Source organism: Morone saxatilis, unplaced genomic scaffold (assembly GCF_004916995.1).
Source record: "Morone saxatilis isolate NCDOM2014 unplaced genomic scaffold, NCSU_SB_2.0 Contig9, whole genome shotgun sequence".
Lineage (NCBI taxonomy): Eukaryota > Metazoa > Chordata > Actinopteri > Moronidae > Morone > Morone saxatilis.
This window is the reverse complement of record NW_023340268.1, coordinates 7,739,192-7,761,765: the sequence shown is the minus strand read 5'-3', so window position 1 is coordinate 7,761,765 and position 22,574 is coordinate 7,739,192. Positions and strand designations below refer to the sequence as shown.

Sequence of the window (22,574 nt, the reverse complement as noted above, 5' to 3'; positions counted from 1 at the left end):
TTTACTTTATGCTGGAAGAAGGTTTAGGGTAAGTGGCGTAAACAATAGTAGAACAAGAGTGCACATTAAATCTAGCAAACATCTCACCTTGGTGGGAAAATATCTCTCTGTCTTGAACTGCTTAAGGAAGGAGGACAGGAAGAAGGTGGTGAAGAAGAGGATAATGGACCAGAAGAGAACATCTGGGATGTAGGGCCCATGGTGACCGCAGGCAGGACCCAGGAATTCCCCATGGAGTCTCTTACACATCTAGAGAGAAAACAGTATTAGGCTATAATAATGTAATACAAATTTTGACATGTTGTTCCAGAACTGACATTAATATTGGTGAGCAGGTTTTCGGCAACATAGTCATGGTTATAGCTGTGGTAGAAGTAGTTGCATCTGTATGAATTGAGTGTGTTTGTGTGTTCCAAGAATGTATGCACAAAGCTGGCTAATGATTTGTGTTTGCTCAACACATCCTACACATGCAAGTGTGGGTGTGATTCCCACATATCACACTGGAGATTACTGTGTGCTGCTCTCACCGAAACATTGAGGCTGCTCCACGGGATAGAGTCTGGGCTGTATCCTGTCTGGTTCCAGTCCTGCACAAGATTATCCGAGGCATTGAGGGGCGGAGAGCATTGACACCTGGGGACAAGATAATACATTCTAAGCAAATGATGTATGCTTATCTTAGGTGGAAACGAGTTGGGTCCATTTTAAAGTTAATTAAAACCACGGGGTGCAGGAAATCTGTTGGCATCATTTGTTTTTAAATATGTTAGTTTGCAAAGGGCTAATTTTCATTTCAGTTCTGGGGAAGACGTACTGGGACAGCTCAAGCAACTACAATTACAGTTTTCAGCAACAAGAGCTTTGTGTACTTAATGGGATACTATTTATATTTATAATACACTACTTTATGTAACACTTTGTCACTTCAATCACTCAACATGATATTCTAACTTGAAGAGTGCCCTAAAGAAGGAACATGTTAGCTCCAATTCAGATGCACGGTGATGATTATCTGTTAAAAATAATAATTTTAATTAAAATATTTAGTCTCTGAGGAATTATTTAAATATATTTAAAGTAATACTAAATATTTATAATTAAACTGTATATAGAAACACTTCTGAAATCACACGAAACCATAGTTTCTGGAGGTGGTTCAACTTGGCTTATTGGTTGTGGACCCATAGACCTTTTGTAACTAATTAGCTGAAGTGGTTGTAACTCGACAAGAAGATAACTTTAGTTAGTTAGTCCACCTTAACATAAAAGTAACTGAAATCGTAGTACTCACGAATAAAGGGTAAGGTTGTCCAAGTTGTTGTGCATGTTGACAGGGTAGTGTTCTCCCAGGTGAAAGAGCTTCTCTAGAGCTTCGTAGATGAAGATGATGCAGATGAGGGCAGCGAAGGCCTCCTCTGTGAATCGGGTGATATAGCAGACCAGGGAGCTAGCATCTGTGGCCACCAGGACCAGGCACAGGAAGGCTGTCCACAGACCAATGCTGGTCCGCAGCGACAGGTAGGACAGGCCGTAGTCACTGAGAATGATTGACAAAGGTTATGTGGAGAATGGATACAGGTATCCACATGCAGGTTATTAGTGCTCATTAGGCTATTGGAATCCACATAAAACAAAATGTTGTGTTCTATACAGCTCATTTAGACTTATTAGTATTTTGACTATATCATCATATCACAGCAAAAACGGAACTTGCTTGAGCTTACTTGCAGAATTTGAAGAGGATCTTCTCAAACACTAAAACAGGGCCTGTGCTGCCGAGAATAGTGAGGGGCTGGCCTGCGAAGAGGGAGTATGCCACTCCTGTCATCGAGGCCCCGAATAGAGACTCTATGGCACTCTGTAGACACAGAGGAAAGGGAGGGCGTAAGGGACAAAGAAGGGCAGATGGAGGAGGTGACACCACACAAAGGAGGATAGAGAGGGAAAGCCTGAAGGAGAAAAACAGAGGTGAAGAAGAGATCCCCAACCAGAACACAGAGAGTTTTGATTAAACAGACATTCTTTCCACCCTGCTGACTTGTCCGGAGTCATATCTCTGTTTAGCCTTCTGAGTTTACTCAGACGCATCACACACACCAGCACACAGACTGTACCTATGCCAACAGTGTCCTGGGTAAAAAGGAGAGGTAAACAGAGAGAGAGTGAGAGAGAGAGAGCAATAAAAAGAGAGAGGCAATTCATGGAATAGCTTGCAGTATAATAACAGATAAGTGCATGGGAGGCTGAATATTCATATCTTATTTTGGATAGTGAAAAAGGACCCCACAGTAAAAGACGTCCACACAAATGAGTATGTAATAGGATGGTGAAGTGGCTGAAAGATTATGGTCACTTTTCTTGACACATTAATTGACCTGCTATAATAATGAAATAGTGAAGTTTCTTCCTTGAGAAACACTAGCAATGGTTATGACTGGGGTGGACTGTATGCAGATCATCACATCTGCATTTAACTTATACTGTACCATGAACTGAATATTTGTACATAAACATGGGTAAATGTTAAATGTCGCAGTGTAAGAAAGCATTCTTGTTGCACACATTGGTTGAGGGTAACTAGTGAAAGTTAAGTCAGGAAGAATATTCTTTTGCATTTAGGCCGGTAGTTAATTTCTCTTTTCATCCTGCCATTCTTTTCTCTCACGCATGTTCAAGCATATTTCCTTGCTGTCATTATCTGGGGCAGTCAATTGTGATATCAGCGGTCCTCATCAGCTGGTCACATCTATCTAACAGCATAGCGACACACCTGCATTTTTATCCCGTCAGCTGCTGTCTCTCTCTGCCTTCCTCTGCCTGTGTTCAGTACGTGTTGAATTATTTAACATGTTAATGAATCCTTAACTTAAATATTCTTAAAGAAAGCAGCCTTCTGAATACCTCTGCATAGTCATATCGGTGCAAAATCAGGGCACAATCCACATAGAAAAGGCCACCAATATCTGTCATCTGTGAATTGTTCCCCTCTAGGTACTGGTCTTGAAAATCCCATATCCTTCAGGCTTTATTACCTTTACTTCATTCACTTGTCTCTCTATATTGAAATATTTCAATAATTTACTATATATACACACTATGTTACATCAGATGACGTCTTTGCTTTAATTTGCTAGAAGATTCTGGGGAACTTGAGGTTTCACTGTCTGTCACAATACCAAAAAAACATCCATTTTACCCAAGTGCCAGCACAGGAGTCATGAAAATTATTGATAAACTCCTGTATGACAGCCAAATGGTACTAGGTTCTGTATATCTCATTTGGTACAACGTGGCACACAACTCGGGGGTTGGGTGTTAAGATTCCCACTGGATTCATGAAAAAAGCACAAGTACTGACGTTTAAGTGCCAAGCCTTCAGACTCACTATGTTGCCTTTTGTTGCCTCCCCAAGCAGACCTCCAAAGGTGATGACAGGGGACATGCAGGCGCAATAGAGGAACAGGACGGAGGCTAGACACTGCAGATTGAAGGAGTCCCTGATGTCACTCCAGTAGAACGGTAACTTCCGCTTGACGTCCAGGACCAGTCCTCCAAATATCCTGTGAGAGGAGAGAGGTAGTTCATAATGTTTGCATTTACTAGTAGTAGTGCACGATTATATTATATAACAGTGACAGGGTTACTTTAAAGTAATTAATGATACATCAGTGAGTTAAATAAGAGAAATGGGAATCTTCATCTTTATAACATCCAACCTCAAAACCTAGATGACAGAATTTGTCTTCTTGCACACGTTGTACAGGATGTCTGACTACCCACCAAGCCTTCTTCTCTGTTTCTGCCTGTTTTTGCCTTTGAGGGATTTTATTTCTCACCATGTATTTCTTCTCTTTTCTCTGACACCTGTCCAATTGCTCTGCTGTGAGGCCTTTTTCCATTTTCTTTTTGCCCACACCTCTGGAACCTCTATTGCTTACCTCCACACCCCCTGCTGTCTTTTCTTAACAGCCCACTGTTTCTGATAGCTTTCTTTACATTAGCTTCTTGCACTTCCATACACTCCTCTAGTCGCTCCCTCATAGCATGAGCCTTTTATAGTAACGGTGAAAAGTAGAGCGAATCTGTAAATAATACAGTGCCTCCCAACTGATGTGTATGTGTGCAGAGTGTGTGTGTCTGTTTCAAATAAACACATTCTCCTCACTGTGTGGCCCGGGCTCTAGAGACCCAGCATGAGTTATCCATAAATGTCAGCTTCTGAGGTTCACAGAGTACAATAGAGATGTGTCTACTAAAACACATACATAGAAGGTTTGAGTATATTAAATTTAACATTTCATTCATTTTTTAATTTTAGTCAATTGGCAGTGATATGTCAGGAAACGCATAGAAATTGTTTCTTGTAAATAATCTCATCTTCATTTTAGAGTATTTGCAGGAAGGAAATTCTCATTATTATGACAAATAAATCTCTCTAACTAAAGGGTCTAGAAATAATAAATGGTCCTTTTGCAAATGAGTTTTCTCCTGCAGCTCTTGTTAACAAGAGGCACTTGTCTCAACATAATCAACATGGTGTATTAAACATGCCTACTTGTGCTAATGACGTTGTTAATTAGACTAGAACACACTTTAATTGTCAAATATTTATTTGTCAACATATTTGCGAGCACAAGTGACTTTTTTATTGAGTTTATATAGATTTTTGGAGTAAGTAAGGTCCAATAAGCATTTAAAGTCAATGGCGAGCCAAGAAAAGGAGCTTATCTCACCTCCCGGTCCTCTGTAGCTCAGGCCCTGCATGATTGTCCTCCTCCTTTTCCAGCTCTCCAGCTGGAGACGCTGTGCCATTGGGCTGGGATGGTCTCTTCCTCTTCATCTGAAGGTCAAAGGACATTTAAATATAATATACTTGCATGCATTGCAATTACTTTGCTGTCATGAGGCTTTAAATCCATAAGGGGGCACCCTCAGTGTGATTATAGTGGTATGAAGATGTACATACAGAAATACACATAGACAAAAGTGACAGTGAAGTTACAGTTTGTAAGACCAGACAGTATGTAAATTCTATTAAGTGTGTGCTGTGTTAGTATGCTGGCTGTTGGTTAGTAATGACCTCTGCACTAACACCTTCCTTGAAAATTTCTGTATGTTTGTTGAACATGGAAATTTAAGTGATTTTCATATGTATATTTACACACAATATAGCTTAAGTTTAAAAGAAAAACAAACCTTTGTGTGCATTCATATTCACAGTACAAATTAAATAATCATCGACAGAATCACTAACCTGAGATGGGACATTCTTGGGGGGCTCAATCCGGATTGTGGGGTCCCATTCTCCAGGAGGCAGGACAGTCACTTGATCAAGGAACTCATCTATCCCCGAGAGGAGATCTGTTCGGTCTTTGGCCTTGTATGCCACATCGTGGAAAATCTGCATAATTATATTAGAAGTTATTAAATGTAATGCAATGCAACGTTCAATTGTTCACAGCAACAGCAACATACTGAACATTCACTATATGTTCAAAGAGAGTGTGGTGTACTAAATCCAAAATAACCAGCCCATCATGCATCTTAAACGCAAAATATCCAAACTGAACTTTTTGATAGTGTTTTAGGAAATGTCAAAGATCTCTTTCCCTCACCTCATCTGTCATTAGTGTAGCCATGGATCTGCCAATCTCATGGTACTGGGGCCCTTTGCCATGAGGACCCAAAAGCAGGAACAGAAACCTTTGAACAAGACAGATACTTGTGAAACAGACCATGAATAACACTAACCTCAATACTAATCACAGCAGTATTTAGTTAGAGGTACCCTGTGTGTTCTTGTAAACAGTAAAATCCACATTCCTTGTTTCCACCAAAATTAATTGTATGTATCCTTCTAATACACTTGTCTCTGATAAAACTTTTGTAAAGCATTTTTGCATATATTTTGATACATACATTGTTTACATCGTGCTCCCACCATCATTGATTAGTAGAATAGAGTGAAACCCCAGAAATGTGTACAGCATGCTCTAAAAGAAATTGCCTCACTATATGCTAAAATCTGTATTTGTATAAAAGAAAACCAAAGTTGTCCATACTTTTTTTCAAAGCCATTATTTAGTTTTCTGGTGTGTAATGAGCATTAGAGCTTCACAGAACTACTTGCCCATGTCTAAGTAACAAGACTAAGAGTGCCGAATTAGTCTTGTTACTAGACAGATTATAGACATGGGTCACTGACTCACAACCACAGTAAATCCCCAGGTTGTAGTAGGTTGTAGTAGTCTCATGTGAAAAGGACTTTATAAATGACTTTGTCAGTTTGCTTTAAATTGCTGCCAGAGAATAATAACTTCTCAGAGTTTGCAACTGTTATTTAACATCACAATATCAATTCCAAACTATTGTACCTTGTGGGCACAGGCACCTCTGTGAGGCCTGTGATTAGGACTGCAGGGGACAGTCGTACAAAGGCAATTATGGGCTTCTCCAGGAAGTCCACTTCTCCCACGAGTACATTGGATGCCTCAGCACCTGGAGGAATCTTTTTCATGAAATTCATGTCCACCTGAAACCAATGCAACCAATGAAATTGAAGAATCACATACACAGACAAATACTAAAAGAAACAAAAAGAGAGAGAAAGGAGAGATAGTTCCCAGAAATAGGAGAACTAGTTTACAAAGACACACATGCAAACAGAAATGAAGAAGTAAAGTATATGTAAAAGATGGCAGCAGGTCGTTTACATGCTATGATAATGAAAGACAGGTCGAGTTAGTAGCTACATTACCAACTACAAGGTACTGAGCAAAGATTGTCCATTGCTGGGAAGAAATTGTGCAATGCTAAATACAGCACTGAACACGGAAAGTTTATTTATCCCTGTGTAGAAAAGACTGTGCTTTCATCCCTCTTTTGTATACTGTGACTCATATAAACACTGCACCTTAGTTTTTGGCAGTCATAATGGATGATTTTATAATGATAACTACTTATGGCGGCTTGCCATTTGTTTAATGGATGAGGAACTACAAAATGGATGGATGGAGGCCATGCGAGGGAGGAATTTTCAAAACTAAACAGAGTTACATAACTCTGTAAGTCTGTTACTTTGGTGATAATTCTTAGTTCTTTACAGGTGGAGCAATGACCGAAGGTGCCTCTAACTGAACCCAGACAAAATGGGCTGATGGGTATGTGATGGTGGTTCTGATACAGGCAGTTTTCAACACAGACAACTGAAATGTCTGTGGAAGTCCAGAAACTGAAAAGGACACTGATGAACTCATGGGCCCTTCCACATTGATGGACTGTTTCTGTGCTCAGTACTGTGGTTAGGTTACCTTGCTGAAGTCGACACTGCTGCTTTCTCTACTGACCCCTACTTTGGAAGGCCTCCTCTCCACTGCTTTGCTGCCATCTAGATTGTTTGGGACAGAGTTCGGAGACACAAGTGGCCCTGGGAGGGACAGGGGGAGAGGAAGGGCAGGAGAGAGGAGCAGTGATGGACACCATGTAAGTACTTGGGAAGCAAAGACTGGTCGAGAAGTTCAGTGTGGTTTTACCATAAAATGCCATTTGTCACATCATTATTAAATGCCATTTGTCTTTCGTTTTTCTCTTTACTCTGGGAACTGGGAAAAGAATGTTCATCTGAGATAGACTGCTACTTTATGGCAGCATCGAACAATTTAACAGATTTTTTACTCATTTTTTATCAGAGGTGAGCTCTTGGCAAACAAACCTGACACAAAATCCTGAAGTCACACTGTTGCCCACATAGATCTACAAAGACTAAAAATACAACAGACAGGCGATCAAGCCGAGAATATACATTAGCTATAGCTAGTAGGGAATAGCTAAAATGTAAAACAGTTGGGTGCATTTTTGGCTGCAAATGAAATGATTTCTACCACAACCATTACTTGTTGATTTGGTACTGAGCTTCAACACTGTGATGTCTCTCCACAGGGAAGATGATCCATTTCACAAAGTACAGTTGCTTGTTGCTCCCTGTCTGTTGAGCTCATTACTCTGGCGCTTAAGTCAGTCCTGCGTAGCTTGAATTCGTGTCAGCTCTGAGCTAAAGGTGAGTGGATGTGTTTGATATGCCTGACAGTTCACCTTCCTCAGATTTCAGCACCTTCTAGTTTTTCTGTGCATAAATGGCTGCACACTTCAACATTGCATATTTGATTTGAGCCATACCAGATACAGGAAACGCTAGCACTTGAGGTGACATGAGAGTGGGAAATGAAATGAGGGAGCAATGTATTTGAATCAAAGGATAGCATTATGCATACTATCCTCTGAAATTCTGAAGTAACACTTCTTTTACCAGGGTTTCTCTCTTTTCCCCTCTACATCAACATATTTCTCATTTCGCCATCAGGCTACATCCAACAAAATACATTTATTAAGGCTCAAGCAACATGCTACATTCTTATCTACATTTAATCCAGAATCTGAATTATGTGCCATTTCTATCAGCATGTGGTATGACCAGTGACCAGTGACCCATACCCTTGAACTGTACCCTGGAGTAACCCCAGTGGATGCTGGGTAGCTGTGACTGCTGAACAGGAGCATGATTGCTCACATACCCAACAAAGCCTCTTGGAATAAGGGAGGGATTAGCTTAGGTTGCGTCCGCCAACACACTTCATTCAGGAAGGCTAAGCCCTGGAATGCTTCCCCATACCAGCCTTTTAAACAGTGGCGTCACAGTGCTATCTCACTCATATGCAAAACAGTAACACATAGATTTTCTGATTTACGTGGGGCTGTTACCACTAGGACTTATCTAATAAAAAAAAAAAAAGGTATTCATTTCTATTCTATTTTCTCTATGGACGTACATGTGTATTGAGCTTGATCTAATGCTGGTAAACCTACAATTGTGTACACAATTTAAATTATACTGTAAAAAGACTCACAAAGGTTACAAGCAGTCGAATACTTGGTTACCTAGTCTAGCTATGACCATTTTTAAATTTTTTTAAATGTTCTCTGTTTAATAAAACTGACAAACGGCAGCCCAATTGACACTAAATGACAAGAAGAGATGCTTAAGATTTGAAAAGCTTTTAAGCAGGGCTCAGAATAACACAGAGCGGGTGTACCAGTGATTCCCTGCATGCTCTCTGTACAGGTATTTCAGCCATTACTTCATACTCAATGGGTCTATGGCACGTATATGTATTAATAGCCTGTGGTCAACTCAATACCATTACAGCACATTTAAAAAGAAAAACTGCAACAACTATATTAGTGGATTGTTTTCTATAATTATTTTGTTCTTAATGTTTGAGCCAGACTATTACTGGCATCCAGACAAATAACTCTAAATGGCACATTAAGGGCATTTTAATGTCTAACACCATCTCTCTGTTCAATAATGGTTAGCTGGTTAGCTATTTTAGCAAACGTTGTACAACAATGCAGTTTTGACAACCTGCAGTGTTATTAAACTGTAATGATGAAGGCTTGAAACCCCCCTCTGAATAGTAACCCACACACATTGATGTCAGGACGATGGTTTCTTGGGAAATACTGTATATTTTCCTGGAAGGGGGTACAATTACAGAAGCTTGTCAGCTATAATAAGACCAAGGCAACCTTTCAGACTCAGCTCCCACCAAGTGAATGCTGGTTCTAATGACCCATACTTTCAAATGGAGCCATTCCCAGAGTGAGACAAACACAGACGCACACACTCACACACACACAGTCTAATAATAAACTGACAAGGCTTGGTTTGGGAAGAACAAAAAGTCACTGTAGGTGCCAATATGATAGTACACACAGTACCAAACCACCCACCCTGGTCTCAGGCTTATATTTAGCCATGCTGCTGGCACACGTTGCCCTCGCTCTATTGGGTAAAAGAATGTTTATACTTAGGAATTGATGAGAAGGAAGAGCATGGGTGCCAAATGATGCAATGGGAAAAGCACAAGTTGCATGACATGGATATCCGCATGTACTCAAATGGGGCCGCGGTCACAACTACAGGTCACAAACACACTATAGCTGATGAAGGATTTAGGACATCTTATGTCAGTTTCTACGTAATACACCATAACAAAAACGTAAGGACTTAACAGCTGGGGATGTCCCGTGCCTATCTGCAAGATTGGGACCAAGGCTTTTTATTTTTAAATTTATTGGTATCCGCGATTAAAAGCCCAATCTATTTTCATTGTTACAAAACATTTTGCTTTGAAAATGCAATCTATGAAAAAGGCCCCAATGAGCACTGTTTGACAGGAGGGACATATTCCTAATGCAATGTTGTGTGAGCAGAGCACCACATAAAATAAACAGCAGTAAGCACTTTCAATTAATGATAATCACACTTGGGAGAGTGTGTACAAGTAAAACCAGAGAAGCTTTAGGTGACATTATAAAAGGGGCATCATCTTGCACCTCAAAGTGTATCTGAATGTTCATGTTGACACTCCTCTCTATTGACATTATGTAGGAAAGGACACTGTTTTAAGTTAAGCAGATAACCATAGTAGAAAAGCAGTGATGCAGGTTACTTTTTAGGCCTCCCTGAGGTTAAGTTTGTACTGTAAATTATAGCTGTCTTGTACATATTAGGAATGGTACTATGGTTGTGTCCCAATCAAGTTATTTTCGCCCCCGATCCTGATTTAATATCTCATCTCAATATCTCAAATATCATCAATACTTGTATTTTCCTCAATAATACAGGTGAAGAGCTCTGCATTGAATTAAGAAAACAAAACTCCTACAACCAAGCTGTTCCTTAATGTTTTCTATACTTAATATACTAATACTAGTATAGCCCATTTTATATATATGAATAACTATTAAACAAAGTAGGTTACAAAATAGCCTAAGAAAGTAGTAGAGTACCATAAGGTTTTCAAAATCTTGGTATCGACCCTAGCACATATAATAGTACTAGCAGATACCCAAGATTAAGAGTGTGATCAGTGGCAAAAAATAAAAAAAACACGATCAGGACATCCCTTCTAACAAGTCTTACATGAAACTCCTCGACTGAGAAGAGTGAGATTGATTGCTAAACATGTCGTAAACATCACAGGACACATGATGCATAATGACAGAAAGACAGACCAAAACAGGCCATGCAAACACAATGAAGGAGGTGTAAAGGACAGGGCCAAGCAAGGCATAAAGACTGTGGAACGACTTGAAAATGTGTAAGGAGGCAGAGAAGAAGAGTTGGAATGGCTAAAAGAAGTGTACAAAGTCGTGATTGCAGCAAGAACCAGAGATATTAGTTGGAAAGAATGGGTCAGTGGAATAGATAGAAACAGAGAAGGGAGAAAAGCAAGAATCATGTGGCTGAGAAGTGATTAGTGTCAAAAACTGTGTGGATAAATACAGTGGAAAAAAGCATCTTAGCGAGTGAGCTTTGCTGTGGGTTATTGATGAGATGGCCGCAGGGTTGGAGGGTTGGAAGTTTACAAGGAGCAGAGCTTTCATGCTAGTGCTAGTGTTCTCTGTTCAAGCCGTGACTCACACTGGCAGGCTACACAGATATTTGCCTTCTAAGGGCAGCAGCTCGAGGCCCTGGGATGCCGAGGATGCTCGTCGGCTGAGCTGTGGTGATGCTGCCTCTTCTTCTGCAGAGTTCAGCGGATCGTCATCATCGGGAGGTGACACCACCACCTCAGGGATGCCTTGAGGGCCAAGGCCTGCACCATGGGTGCGTGTCGGGCTTTGGGAGGAGCACCAGAAGGAAGCGGGGGTATTTTGAGGGATGGTGAGGGATGAGGGGCCTGGGGAGTGCCCACTGTTGGAGGAAGAAGAGGGCAGGAGATGGTTGAGCAGGATGGAGACTCTGGACTCTCGTCTCTGGGAGAGGTTGGACACAGAGGAAGCTGCCCCTGGCTTGTGGAGAGAGAGACGCGAAGAGGACAGGCCCTCTCCTAACAAAGGAGACAAAGGCAAAAAGGGGAGAGAAGAAGGGAGAGATAAAAGGAGGGAAAGGAGATGGAGGAGGAAAAGGAATAAGGGATGGAGCAGAGAGGAAAAACATATGAAGTAGGAGTACATCACAGAGATGGTATCTGGAGGAGATGCAGCCAGAAGGGGTGGGCAGCAAGAGCGTGGTAGAGGTGTCGTTAGAGAGATTCGTGCTTGCATAAACGTGAGCGAAAAGCATGGTTGTGTGCAGAAGACACAAAGAATGATTCAGTGGCATGTAGGTGGGTCCGCAAGGGCCAAACAACTCAGTCTCAATCATCACAACACAAACCAATCGCACAACATGACTGAGATAAAGCAAGACTCTGAGAGGCTTGCATGCAGGAAAGGATGAGTTAGCACGATGTGCACTGTAAGCAAAGGTGCTCTACCACAACAGACCAGTCATAACTCCTACACAGTACATACTCATTTGGCACAGGGCACACATCTTTCACACTCCCAACTATTACCATCAGCAACCATCAATATCATATATATACTTTTGACCTTTCACATTTGTTTTTTGAGGAGTAATGATATGGAAATGCAAGCCCAACAAGAACCACAAGCACAGAAGTGGAGAATGTGATATGTCTTTCATTCTTAAAACCTCAGGCGGACACCCAAGATCTGTATGCACACCATACATTAACACCACTGTGGGCATGCCCAGTCAAAAAAACAACAACACAATGCTGACTCCAGTTGCAGGTAAAGCAGTATTTCCTGAATGTCACCCTATGGAGTGAAAACAATCATTAATTCAAACCCCAAGCCAGGCCAGCCATACAGGTTAGCACAGTCATTAGCACCCAGATTTCTCTTTCACTAAGGGGATTGACTGCTCCAGTATAGATCATTCTCTAGATTTTTACTCACTTTTACCATCCACCTTCTACGCTGGCATTGAGGGATTTGAACAGTGGATTTTTAGGAACAGCTCCCCAGTGGTGGAAAATATGGAGGAAAAAGAAATGCGAGTGCATTGGATCTCACCGTTTCTTTCAAGCAAGAGTGGGTCAGAATGTTTCTTGCCTATGTCAGCAATGGAGCGCACCAGAGGGATGCGATTGCTGAGCTTTCTTTCATTCTGGTGGTGGTGTTTCTTCAGCATGGCTTCCCGCACCTTGGCACGCAAATCATCCTTCAGCTGGCCTGATGCCACCATGCTGTCTATCAGCATGTCTGAGTCGTACAAAGGCAAGAGCAGGAATGTAAACAGAGTGAAATAAAATTATGTATGGACCATTGAAAATTATATTACTGGAAAAATGTAGAATTATTCTCTTTTTTATCTCATACTTTTCACCATAATACTACATAAGTACCTGCAATTTCCTCGATACTGTTGGCCCTCATATCCAGCATGACTGTGCCGTTGAGTATGCAGCTACGCAGTTCAAATAAACTGTGTAGTGACAAGGTAGCCACATAGGGCTTACTCCACCTCTCCCCACCGTCTTCCACATCCTCTTCAAACTTCAGCCATCTGTAGATAAACACCAAGAGAATAAGCACACACACACACAGTTTAATCTGATCCACAAATTATAATTAACAAAAGAATAAGAGTTGCATTATAGTACAGTGACATGTTGTTCCTGCTCATATCCCCCAGCTACATTTTTCCTTCGACAAACTCAAATCTCACATTTCAGGGTGGAAACTCATGCACTGGAACTGAGTGAGTCATACTCCAAATCTGTCACTTTACTGAACACAAGTTTTTTCAGTGAGGGAACCATTTGTGAAATTCAAGCCAAATCCCAATACAGTTACTAAGTACTTAAAACAGGGAAAGGAAAGAAATTATAATTAAAAATAACTTAATTGTGGAAAGGGACTTATTGGTATCAATGATTTTCATGGCAATGTGCACATTTCCAGTTGACTCCTAATGATGATGTGTTTAGGATTATGTTACAAAACTATCACACAGATGCATTAAAGATCCTGAAAACTAAAAGATTTGCAAAATGGCAACAGATCTATGCAGTTCTATAGTCCTTTCACTTTTTGTTCGCCCCTTGAGCTACTTCCTGACCTGGCAGTCTCCTTCCATTCAGTGGACCTGCCATCTCTGAAGGAGAGCTCGTCCAGCTCAGTGAAGAGGTCATGGGGGACGTGTTCGAGGTCATCATCCTCTGTACCAAGGATGAACTGGACCCGCTGGGATGGTGTGTCTGCACAAAGAGTGGGCAAAGGCCAAAGTTACAATGATAACAACAGTAAAATTCTTGAGGCATTACACATTATTAAAAAGGTACCCCGTAGAGTTATTGATTTCTAACAGCGCTATGGGTGGTTTTCTTTGTTTGCATATACATGTGCACACGGGTGACGCAATACACAGTCGTGGGAAAAATTGCACATCATTCGACTAATCTACAGGTGACTGAAAGAAATGCAGGGAAGAAGAAGACTGCAAGCTAGTAAACAAGGGTGTAAAAAATGCAGGTTCAAAAATGTAAAAAAAAATCCTGGGGAAGGAAATGTGTATTGTTAGACCTTAAGGATACACACAATGCGTTTTGCTTGAATGGGCCGAATGTAAAAATCATTATTGTTCAACTTTTGTACTTTTAAGAAAACTCCAAAGTGCCCCTTTAAAGGACCAGTGTGCATAATTTAGTGGTATCTAGCAGTGTAGTTGTAGATAACAACCCCCTTGCCTCACCTTCGTTTAAAGCATATAAGAGAAACTACAGTGCCCCCACAGAACTTGTGAAAAACTCAAAAGGCCTCATCTAGAGCCAGTGTTTGGTTTGTCTGTTCTGGGTTAATGTAGTAAGCGAGCGTGTGTGTGTTTGTGTGTCTGGTACAACTGCACTAATTCCTTCTGAAGCGAAGGAGAATGTTTTTTTTAGGTAGAGTAGAGTAAGACCAGTACATCACTGTAACTGCCCTTCAGTGTGCCACATAAGAAGGAATCCATCTGCAGGCTTGACACTGAGATGCATGCAAGAGCGAATAATGAAAACTTAAATGCATTCCAGCAATTTTCTTTTCATGTCTGATTGAATTAGAGGGCAGATATCAGGACATCTGGAACCAGAGAGAAAACGGAAATAGATATGGCAGATTACAAGACTGAACGCCACAGGGAGGCAGAAATGGAATGACTGGAAGCAAAAAAGGGAAAGTTATTTTCTGTTAACAGATGGGTACCCTGTGTGGTAGTCTGGTATGTATTATGTACATGTGTAAGCACTTCGTATATTAATGGTGCTGGTGCTTACTGTTATTCCACACTTATACCTGAGCATAAAGATGGTCTCTCCATTGATAAACATTTTTTTTGGGTCAATGACCCATGTTACTGACCCCTAAAAACCTTGAAGGATTTCAACATTTCTGAAGCACACAGCAAGAATCATTATGATAGAAAGTTACATCTAACTTAAAGACAATATTTAATCTGGTCTGTTTTTCCATGTTGGTTTTGTCATAAAGGTCTAATTAATACCTCATACAGTTTATAGTATTGTTTGGCTGCTTATGAGTCCTGCAGTTGAGGTGATGCAGCAACTGCACACACAAACACACTCACACGTCCCTTAAAATGTCATAGCCTTCAATCAGTGTCAGAGGCTGGTTCCCAGTGGCCTTTAATGCCTTTTAGAGCAGAATGTTTTATTCAAAACTGTATGAAAGGTGGAGATACACTGAGGGCTTAAGCAGAGTGGTGCTCCAACCTGGAAATCTGTGCATTGTTAAAGGGAGGTCTGATTCTAAATTCACACCATATGCCCCTCTCAACTTTTCTGTAACTGCTTCGCTAACCAAGGTTGAACATAAAAAAATGACATTCATTTATTACTGAGTAGATTCAGCTTTTTATGTGTTTTAACTGATGATGATTTGTGGCCTTCTAATTGCATTCAAATTCCGTAACTATTGCGTCAGAGAATGGCAAATCTCTAGGTTAAAAAAAAAACTAAACTAAAAAAACTTGGTTTATAACTATTTGCAAAGAATTTCTGTATCAGTTCTAAGTAATGTGAAATTCACATGCCAGAAAAAATCTGCTATTAAAAAGAAATCGAAAGGTATGCAAAGTCTAAGGTAGCTCTATCGATTGTGGATTGCAAGGGTTTCTGTTTATTGTTTAAGACAAGTCTTGTGTGTAGTGTGTGGAGTGTATGAATAAACACAGTTGAGGGCTCTCAGAAGTAGAAATTGACTGCAAGGTGGAGGGATTTAAAGAGAGAAATAGTAGAAAAACAGTGGTGTGGGGTTTGGTAATAAATGGGGGCATTAAGACATTTAGGAGTGTTTCCAACCATATGTGGGGGATTCCCTGCCATCTTCTTTCCCCTCTTCAGAGTCTCTTTCTCTCTTCTTTCGGTGGTGTCTGTGTCCTCGGTGGCGATGCCTCCGTTTGCTCTCCCTTCCAAGAGGAACATGGACGCCTACATACACTGCTCTGTGGCCTGGGGGAAAAAAAGTGCAATTACAGTTCAGACACCTTTTCTATAAAAATACAAGACAGCAGGATAGTATTTTGATACAGTTAAAACAGCATATAGCAATAGCACAGCAAGAATAAATTTCATTTACATCTTCAGTATTATGATACAAACTGACTCAGAATACCACTAACACTGGTTGCACAGCAGACATATTGACTTGTCAAAGCCAGAAAAGCACAGGCGGACTTAATAACAGTAACAATGGTTCAGTTCCATTCAGTGTCCCAGTAACAGTGACATTAAAACCTGCATGCACGCAGGACCTCCCCTAAGTGGAAGGCAGCTATCATTAATACACCTGTGAGTTTCCTACGTGACATGCCCAGCTGTCCTCTGTGCAACCAGTCCATTAGCTATTAAAGAGAAACATACATTTAATGTTATTTCAAAGTGTTTTTCTGATCATGTTCTTATGACACAAAACTTCAATGGAGGTTCCATCTATACACACAAAATCTGATGAGCAAATTTTGACAATTTCCAATTTTTGTTACTTCAAATTTCCGGTAGATTTTTTGCCCAGCCATCACTCAGTGCTCGCTTTGTTGGTTTATAAGCTTTAACAGCTAACAGAGGCAGAAATCTGCTTTGAGTCAGATTCTTCCCAGAAGGACAATAATATCAATAGAATTCTAAATCCAAGAGATCTAAATTAAATATACAAGTCAAAGACATTTAATTCAAATACAGACTACATTGTAAAACAGACAAACCTACAAGAAGAGTATCACAGTCCCAGACATTTATTTTGAGGTAAAAGACAGAAACAGGAACATTTAAGACAAAGAACTTTCCATTTTGTCTGAGTGCTCTAGATAACCTACATGAAAGAAACCAGAGTACAACATTTAACTTTTTCACCCCTCTGTTTCCCCTCCAATGTTTTATCCACTTCCCCTCGTTATTGTTACTGCCACATAGGAACATTGTTCCGAGATGTAAACGCCCTATTTTTGCCCTACATTCTCTGCCAATACTCATTTTTCACAGATGAGTCATCCCTCTTTCATTTGAAAAGGAACCCAGGAGGAATGAAACCAAGATGCAGCACTCAGAGGAAGGCATAAGCGACATACACATGAGCAGATGGAGAGAAAGGAAGAGAGAGAAAAGACACAGGAGATGAAAGAGGGGGGAGGGGGAAAAAACCTGACAACTTAGCTGGACAGAAAACAGAGGGCTCCAGGGAAGTCACAAAATGAGAGAATGAGATATTATTGAATAGAGGACGGAGGATATGGAGTGTGGTGAACAGCATTGATACTTCATGTTAAACTCAGTCCACTATCTGATCTTATTAAATTATATTTACTCTGTACGCTAGTGTATCAGACTAAGCCTGATCAGCAGCAAATGACCGAATGTATGACAATTATCTGAAGAGAAATAGAAAAGGGCAACAAAATCCACTTAATGTATGCTGGCTTTCAATCACTTAAAAAGAAGCACATAGTCACAAGAAAAATCTTGCAGTCCAGGTGGCTTTAAACATACTTTCCAAATCTTCCTTTTCATAGTTTGTGTGAGTGGTGAAGCTGGTCTTTCCGTGGTCAACAATCGCCTCCTCATCTAGACCCTGAAAACAAATAAGAGCAGATAGAGAGAGAAAAAGAGATTAGCATCATGTGCAAATCTATTTTCCTTTTATTCCAATTTTCACCTAGAGTATTTTACTGGCTTATACTGGTTTATCTCTATATTTTTCAAATAGTCATACAGCTCACTGAGACAAAAAACTGCTATCCCTTAAGTGTTGGTTTCTCGAGATACCAGTGGATGAGAAACATAAGGAAAGAAAACATATTAAAAGCATGTCTGACTTTCATTCGATAATAAAAATAACAACAGACATTTAATAAGATGTGTCATCGGTGTAATGGAGCACAGCGTTAGAAACAATGGCGCTTTAGTGCTACGTTTAATAACTCCAACAAACTGTCGTCACAAAGGAATAGATATCAAAGTTGGCAAGTTTGATGTGTGTTGATGACACCCTGTTCACTTCGTTACCTGTCGCAACAGGAATGGCAGATGTATGATCGGCTGGTGAGGCAGTAAGAGATGTCTGTACGTAGGAGAAGAATGTGGGGAACTAACAGGGTAGAGAAAAGGATGCAGCTTTTCCAATAGTGTTGGCACAAAGCAGAACAGCTTGGGGAAGATTGGCTTGGCTGGGATTACACTGGTGGGAACACAGCATGGAGATCCTTTCATTCCTTCATCCATAAAAACTACAGGTGATTAACATATTTGGAGTGAACAGGTATGTAGGCATGCCTTCTTGTTTTTTGTGTATTTTTACCCCATTACAAATCACTCAATCGCTCTGGGTTTGAATGTGGGAGTAAAACAAAGTACTTTGGTTTTGCACGTGGCCAACACCAACACCCATTACACACCACTTAAACATGACAGACCACGATCTGAATGAAAATATGTGTACTATGTGTACTTAATGATTAATTTAGTCTGATAATTCAACTGGTTTTAAATATAGGCCAGAACAAAATGACTAAAATACTCTGACAGACAGGTTAAATTTGGCAGAAGATGTTAATGATAACAGAATAGCTTCTCTAGCAAATGAACCGCTGATGGTTTTCTTTACAACCTGAAGTACTGTGTAATGTGGCAAAGTATAATTGGAACTTTATGAGGGTTTATATGTGCCATTTTCCATTAGTCTATATCAGAAAATATATTCATTGTTATGGTCCATGTCATAAAGGTCGAGTTTCATAGCAACATCAAGAGACTGGCTACACTCATTAAAAAAGAGGTTATGACCTTAGTGAAAATAATTACTGATATCAATGTCATGGAAACATAAAAATAGAAAGATCCAATTAGAGGGGACATAAAGCTGTCAGGATACATAGCAGCAAAGATACGCATTATTAATATTCTCACCCCCAGCCCCAAACTCATCACTTTAACCATCAGCAGTGCATACTTAACCTCAACATTTATCCAGAAGTTAGGCCAACCCAAGTCTAACTTTTAAACTTGAACAACTCTTGAAAAAGTGAAAAACCTTGTTCAGTTTTAAAGTCAAAATTGGTTCTCACAAAGAAGTGTAAGACAAACTAAACGACAAAAACCATAAACCTCCCCAACCCAAACCTGATTTGGTCCAATTACTAACCTCGTTATTAGTGGTACCCGACTCCCTGCCCTTGCGTGCCATAACATTTAAGGCAGCCACAGAGACAGTGTCTTCAATTACGGCTGCATGTGTGGCCAAAACAGATCTAAATATGTTGGAGAAGACACCAGTTCTACCACCAGAATATCAGAATATGAACCGATACCAGTGTTACGCCAGATCGCACCCACAAAAATAATGAGAAAACCGGAATCCCTCGTCTTCTTCTCACATCATTACATCACACCACCTAACACCCACCATCACCAGTCCCCCAATCAACAAACAAACACATACACATGTCAAATGACACACAGCAGGCACATAGTTGTGAGAATTTGAATTTCACACCTCTAATAACCGTAATACTTCCAGCTGTTGACCACAAAGAGAGACCACAGAGGGAATCAATAGAAGTCAGTCCAGCTTGGCTCCATAATCAGTGTGTGTTTAAACTAAGCATGATGTATAGAGTGCTGCAGGGATGATGTATTTTTGTAGGCCAACCCAGACGTTAGTTTAGACCATTGCCATGGTAATCGGCGTCCAAGTAAGTATTCGAATGCTTCGTTTTTTTGTTTCTGTTCTTTTTAAAGACAGGTCGAAACCAGATCCCGCAGTGTTTCTCACACAGACTTCACTTGAGAGAGAGACATTTTCTGGTATTTTCTGCTAAGACGTGGACACAGTGGATATATCACAAGGTTCTGCTATTGTGAAAACCGAATAGCAGGTTAAAAATTCCCAAATGCAAATTGTAATTTATGAGCAACTGTATAAAACATACTGCTGACCAAGAAATAGAAACAAGCCATAGTACTTTAATAAAATAAAAATGCTGTTTATTAAGCTAAAAATAAATTTCTGTATTTCAACTAAGCCCAAAATGATCAAAAACATAAACTACTACAAACCTTTAAATATCTAACAGTCTGTCTTTTACATAGGCTGTATAATATATGACCAGACACATATGTGCTGTTCTCCTGCCTCATGTACATACACTTTGAGGCAACACAATCTCCAATTGGAGGATCCTTTCAATCCCTTCAACCAATCACAGAGAGGCTCTGCTGCCAAGCAGGAAAGAGTCGAAACAAAAGGTGACAATGTTAGCCACATGCTGAAAGGATATGTGATCCGTGGATGAGATCACGGCGTCGTCTGTCTTAGCCCAAACATGCCTGTCACCTCCACTGACGACAGTGAAGTTTGATTCTGATGGAAAGCACACACTATGTCCATCCTCTTCTCTTCTCTCTTTCCATTACCGACTTACTACTATGAATATGTCTTCAATGACATTCAGATTTCCACACATACATTACCATAATGATTCTCCTGTTAGAGCCCCACCTACGATGAATGATGCCATCTGTGGTTGTGTTTGTGTGCACTTGTAAGGCTGTGTGTGTGTTTCTCGGTTGCTGGTGGATTTGCATGATAATGAGCCGTGTTGCTCTCTGACAGTGCCTTGATGAGGAGCGGCAATAATTCAGCTGCAGAGAGGGAGAAGAGCAGCAAGAAATTAATCTATGGAGTTCTTCTCCCCACAGCACACCAAGGGCGAGTAAAAGTGACAAAGGGTGACTGGACTGGACTGCTTCCTCGTGATCATTTGTGATGGAGGGTCACTGGACTAGGGAAACTACGATAGAGTTTCAAATCCAACATGTTAAGCGGCTATATAGTAAGGTATAAACATCTGTACTTTATTTCTTGAAAGCAGTGTAATTACTTTAAAAAAGGTCCAGTGTGTACCATTCAGGAGCATCTACTGGCAGAAATTAAACATAATATTTATTGGTATATTATCAATGTTGTATAATCACATAATATTGGAATTGTTGTTTAATTACCTTAGAATAAGACATTTTTATTGACACAATGAGCGGGTTGAACCGCCATGTTTCTAAATAGGCCCTTTTGTGTTTTTCACAGCCACCGTAGTTTTTCTTTTAAATGCTTGAGCTTTATTCAAATGGTTGCAATCTGAAACTTTAATGCTAGGTGCTACTGCCACTGTATGCTATACACTGGTCCTTTAACTTTAAATGTAGAACAAAGGTCTTTCTCAGGGTCAAGAAACAAGCTTAAATGTCTTGTGATGTGTAAATAGTACTTCCTTTTAATGAGACAATACCTCTGAAACAAATCAATCAATAACGGAAGTTTTTGAACTGAGTTTGGTAACTGCCCCCAGTTCAAATGTCACACACTGCAGGAATCACATGAACCAATGTTTACAAGCAGGGCACACAAGGCTAGTGTTAAACTATTCCTGCTTCATGAGTATCGTCTTATTCTAAAGCTTTTTAAAATACCACTTACACAAATCTGTTAATTTTACTGTATTAACTACTGTTTATGTACAAACATCCATTATCATGTATTCTACGCATGTTGTCACTATGCCTGTTGAGTGAAGAATATGCACGTGTTAAAGTCTGTTGCCCACGGCCCAAAATTGCTTGTTACAATTTAAAAAGGCATGATGCAACCTGTCACATAGCTGTGTCCAAAATAAACCCCTAGTCTACAAAGCACAGCTGTGGTTGGGCTACAGGAGCAGTGCCAGCAAGGGCTTGGAGCGCAGAAGATTTGCCAGCTGAGCAAGACAAGCTATCATATAGTGAGGGGCTGACAGAGGGCAGATGCGTGTCTGGCTGCAACTGCACATTAAAGAAAGTCAGACTATATGTTCCCAGCGCTGTTTTCTTTCCTGTGTAGATCCATCCATTTGTGTCTGTTGGTGACCATAATGATTCTAAAATGTTTGTCACCTGTCTGAAACTAATAAGTGATAAGCAAACCTGCAGGTCAAATCATCTGAGTACACCTGGATCAATAGAACAGTAACTAGATTATAGAATAAATGCCAACTAGTAGGGATGTAACGGTATGAAAATTTAACCTCACGGTTATAGTGACCAAAATTATCACGGTTTTCGGTATTATCGCGGTATTTTTTGAAAGTGTGTTCAATATGTTCAGAAAGCACTGATAGGCCTACACAAGCT

General features: G+C 40.3%; 1 protein-coding gene across 9 annotated transcripts in view; it reads right to left on the bottom strand.

Moving 5' to 3' along the window:
• The window catches only part of LOC118342415 (sodium bicarbonate cotransporter 3-like), a 42,338-nt gene that overhangs the window by 8,533 nt on the left and 11,231 nt on the right, over positions 1–22,574 (bottom strand). For 4 of the 9 annotated variants that reach the window (XM_035680947.1, XM_035680941.1, XM_035680946.1 and 1 more), the window contains exons 2-17: positions 17,904–17,985; positions 16,221–16,370; positions 13,982–14,120; positions 13,266–13,426; positions 12,934–13,122; positions 11,514–11,897; positions 7,314–7,429; positions 6,378–6,535; positions 5,619–5,706; positions 5,258–5,404; positions 4,737–4,843; positions 3,389–3,563; positions 1,728–1,861; positions 1,295–1,540; positions 531–636; positions 88–249 (exon numbers count right to left, since the gene is read on the bottom strand). In XM_035680947.1, coding sequence (XP_035536840.1) covers positions 88–249; positions 531–636; positions 1,295–1,540; positions 1,728–1,861; positions 3,389–3,563; positions 4,737–4,843; positions 5,258–5,404; positions 5,619–5,706; positions 6,378–6,535; positions 7,314–7,429; positions 11,514–11,897; positions 12,934–13,122; positions 13,266–13,426; positions 13,982–14,120; positions 16,221–16,370; positions 17,904–17,985 — 2,544 coding nt within the window. The remainder of the gene's footprint in view (positions 1–87; positions 250–530; positions 637–1,294; positions 1,541–1,727; positions 1,862–3,388; positions 3,564–4,736; positions 4,844–5,257; positions 5,405–5,618; positions 5,707–6,377; positions 6,536–7,313; positions 7,430–11,513; positions 11,898–12,933; positions 13,123–13,265; positions 13,427–13,981; positions 14,121–16,220; positions 16,371–17,903; positions 17,986–22,574) is intronic. The other 5 variants (XM_035680943.1, XM_035680945.1, XM_035680944.1 and 2 more) reach the window with 5 other exon arrangements.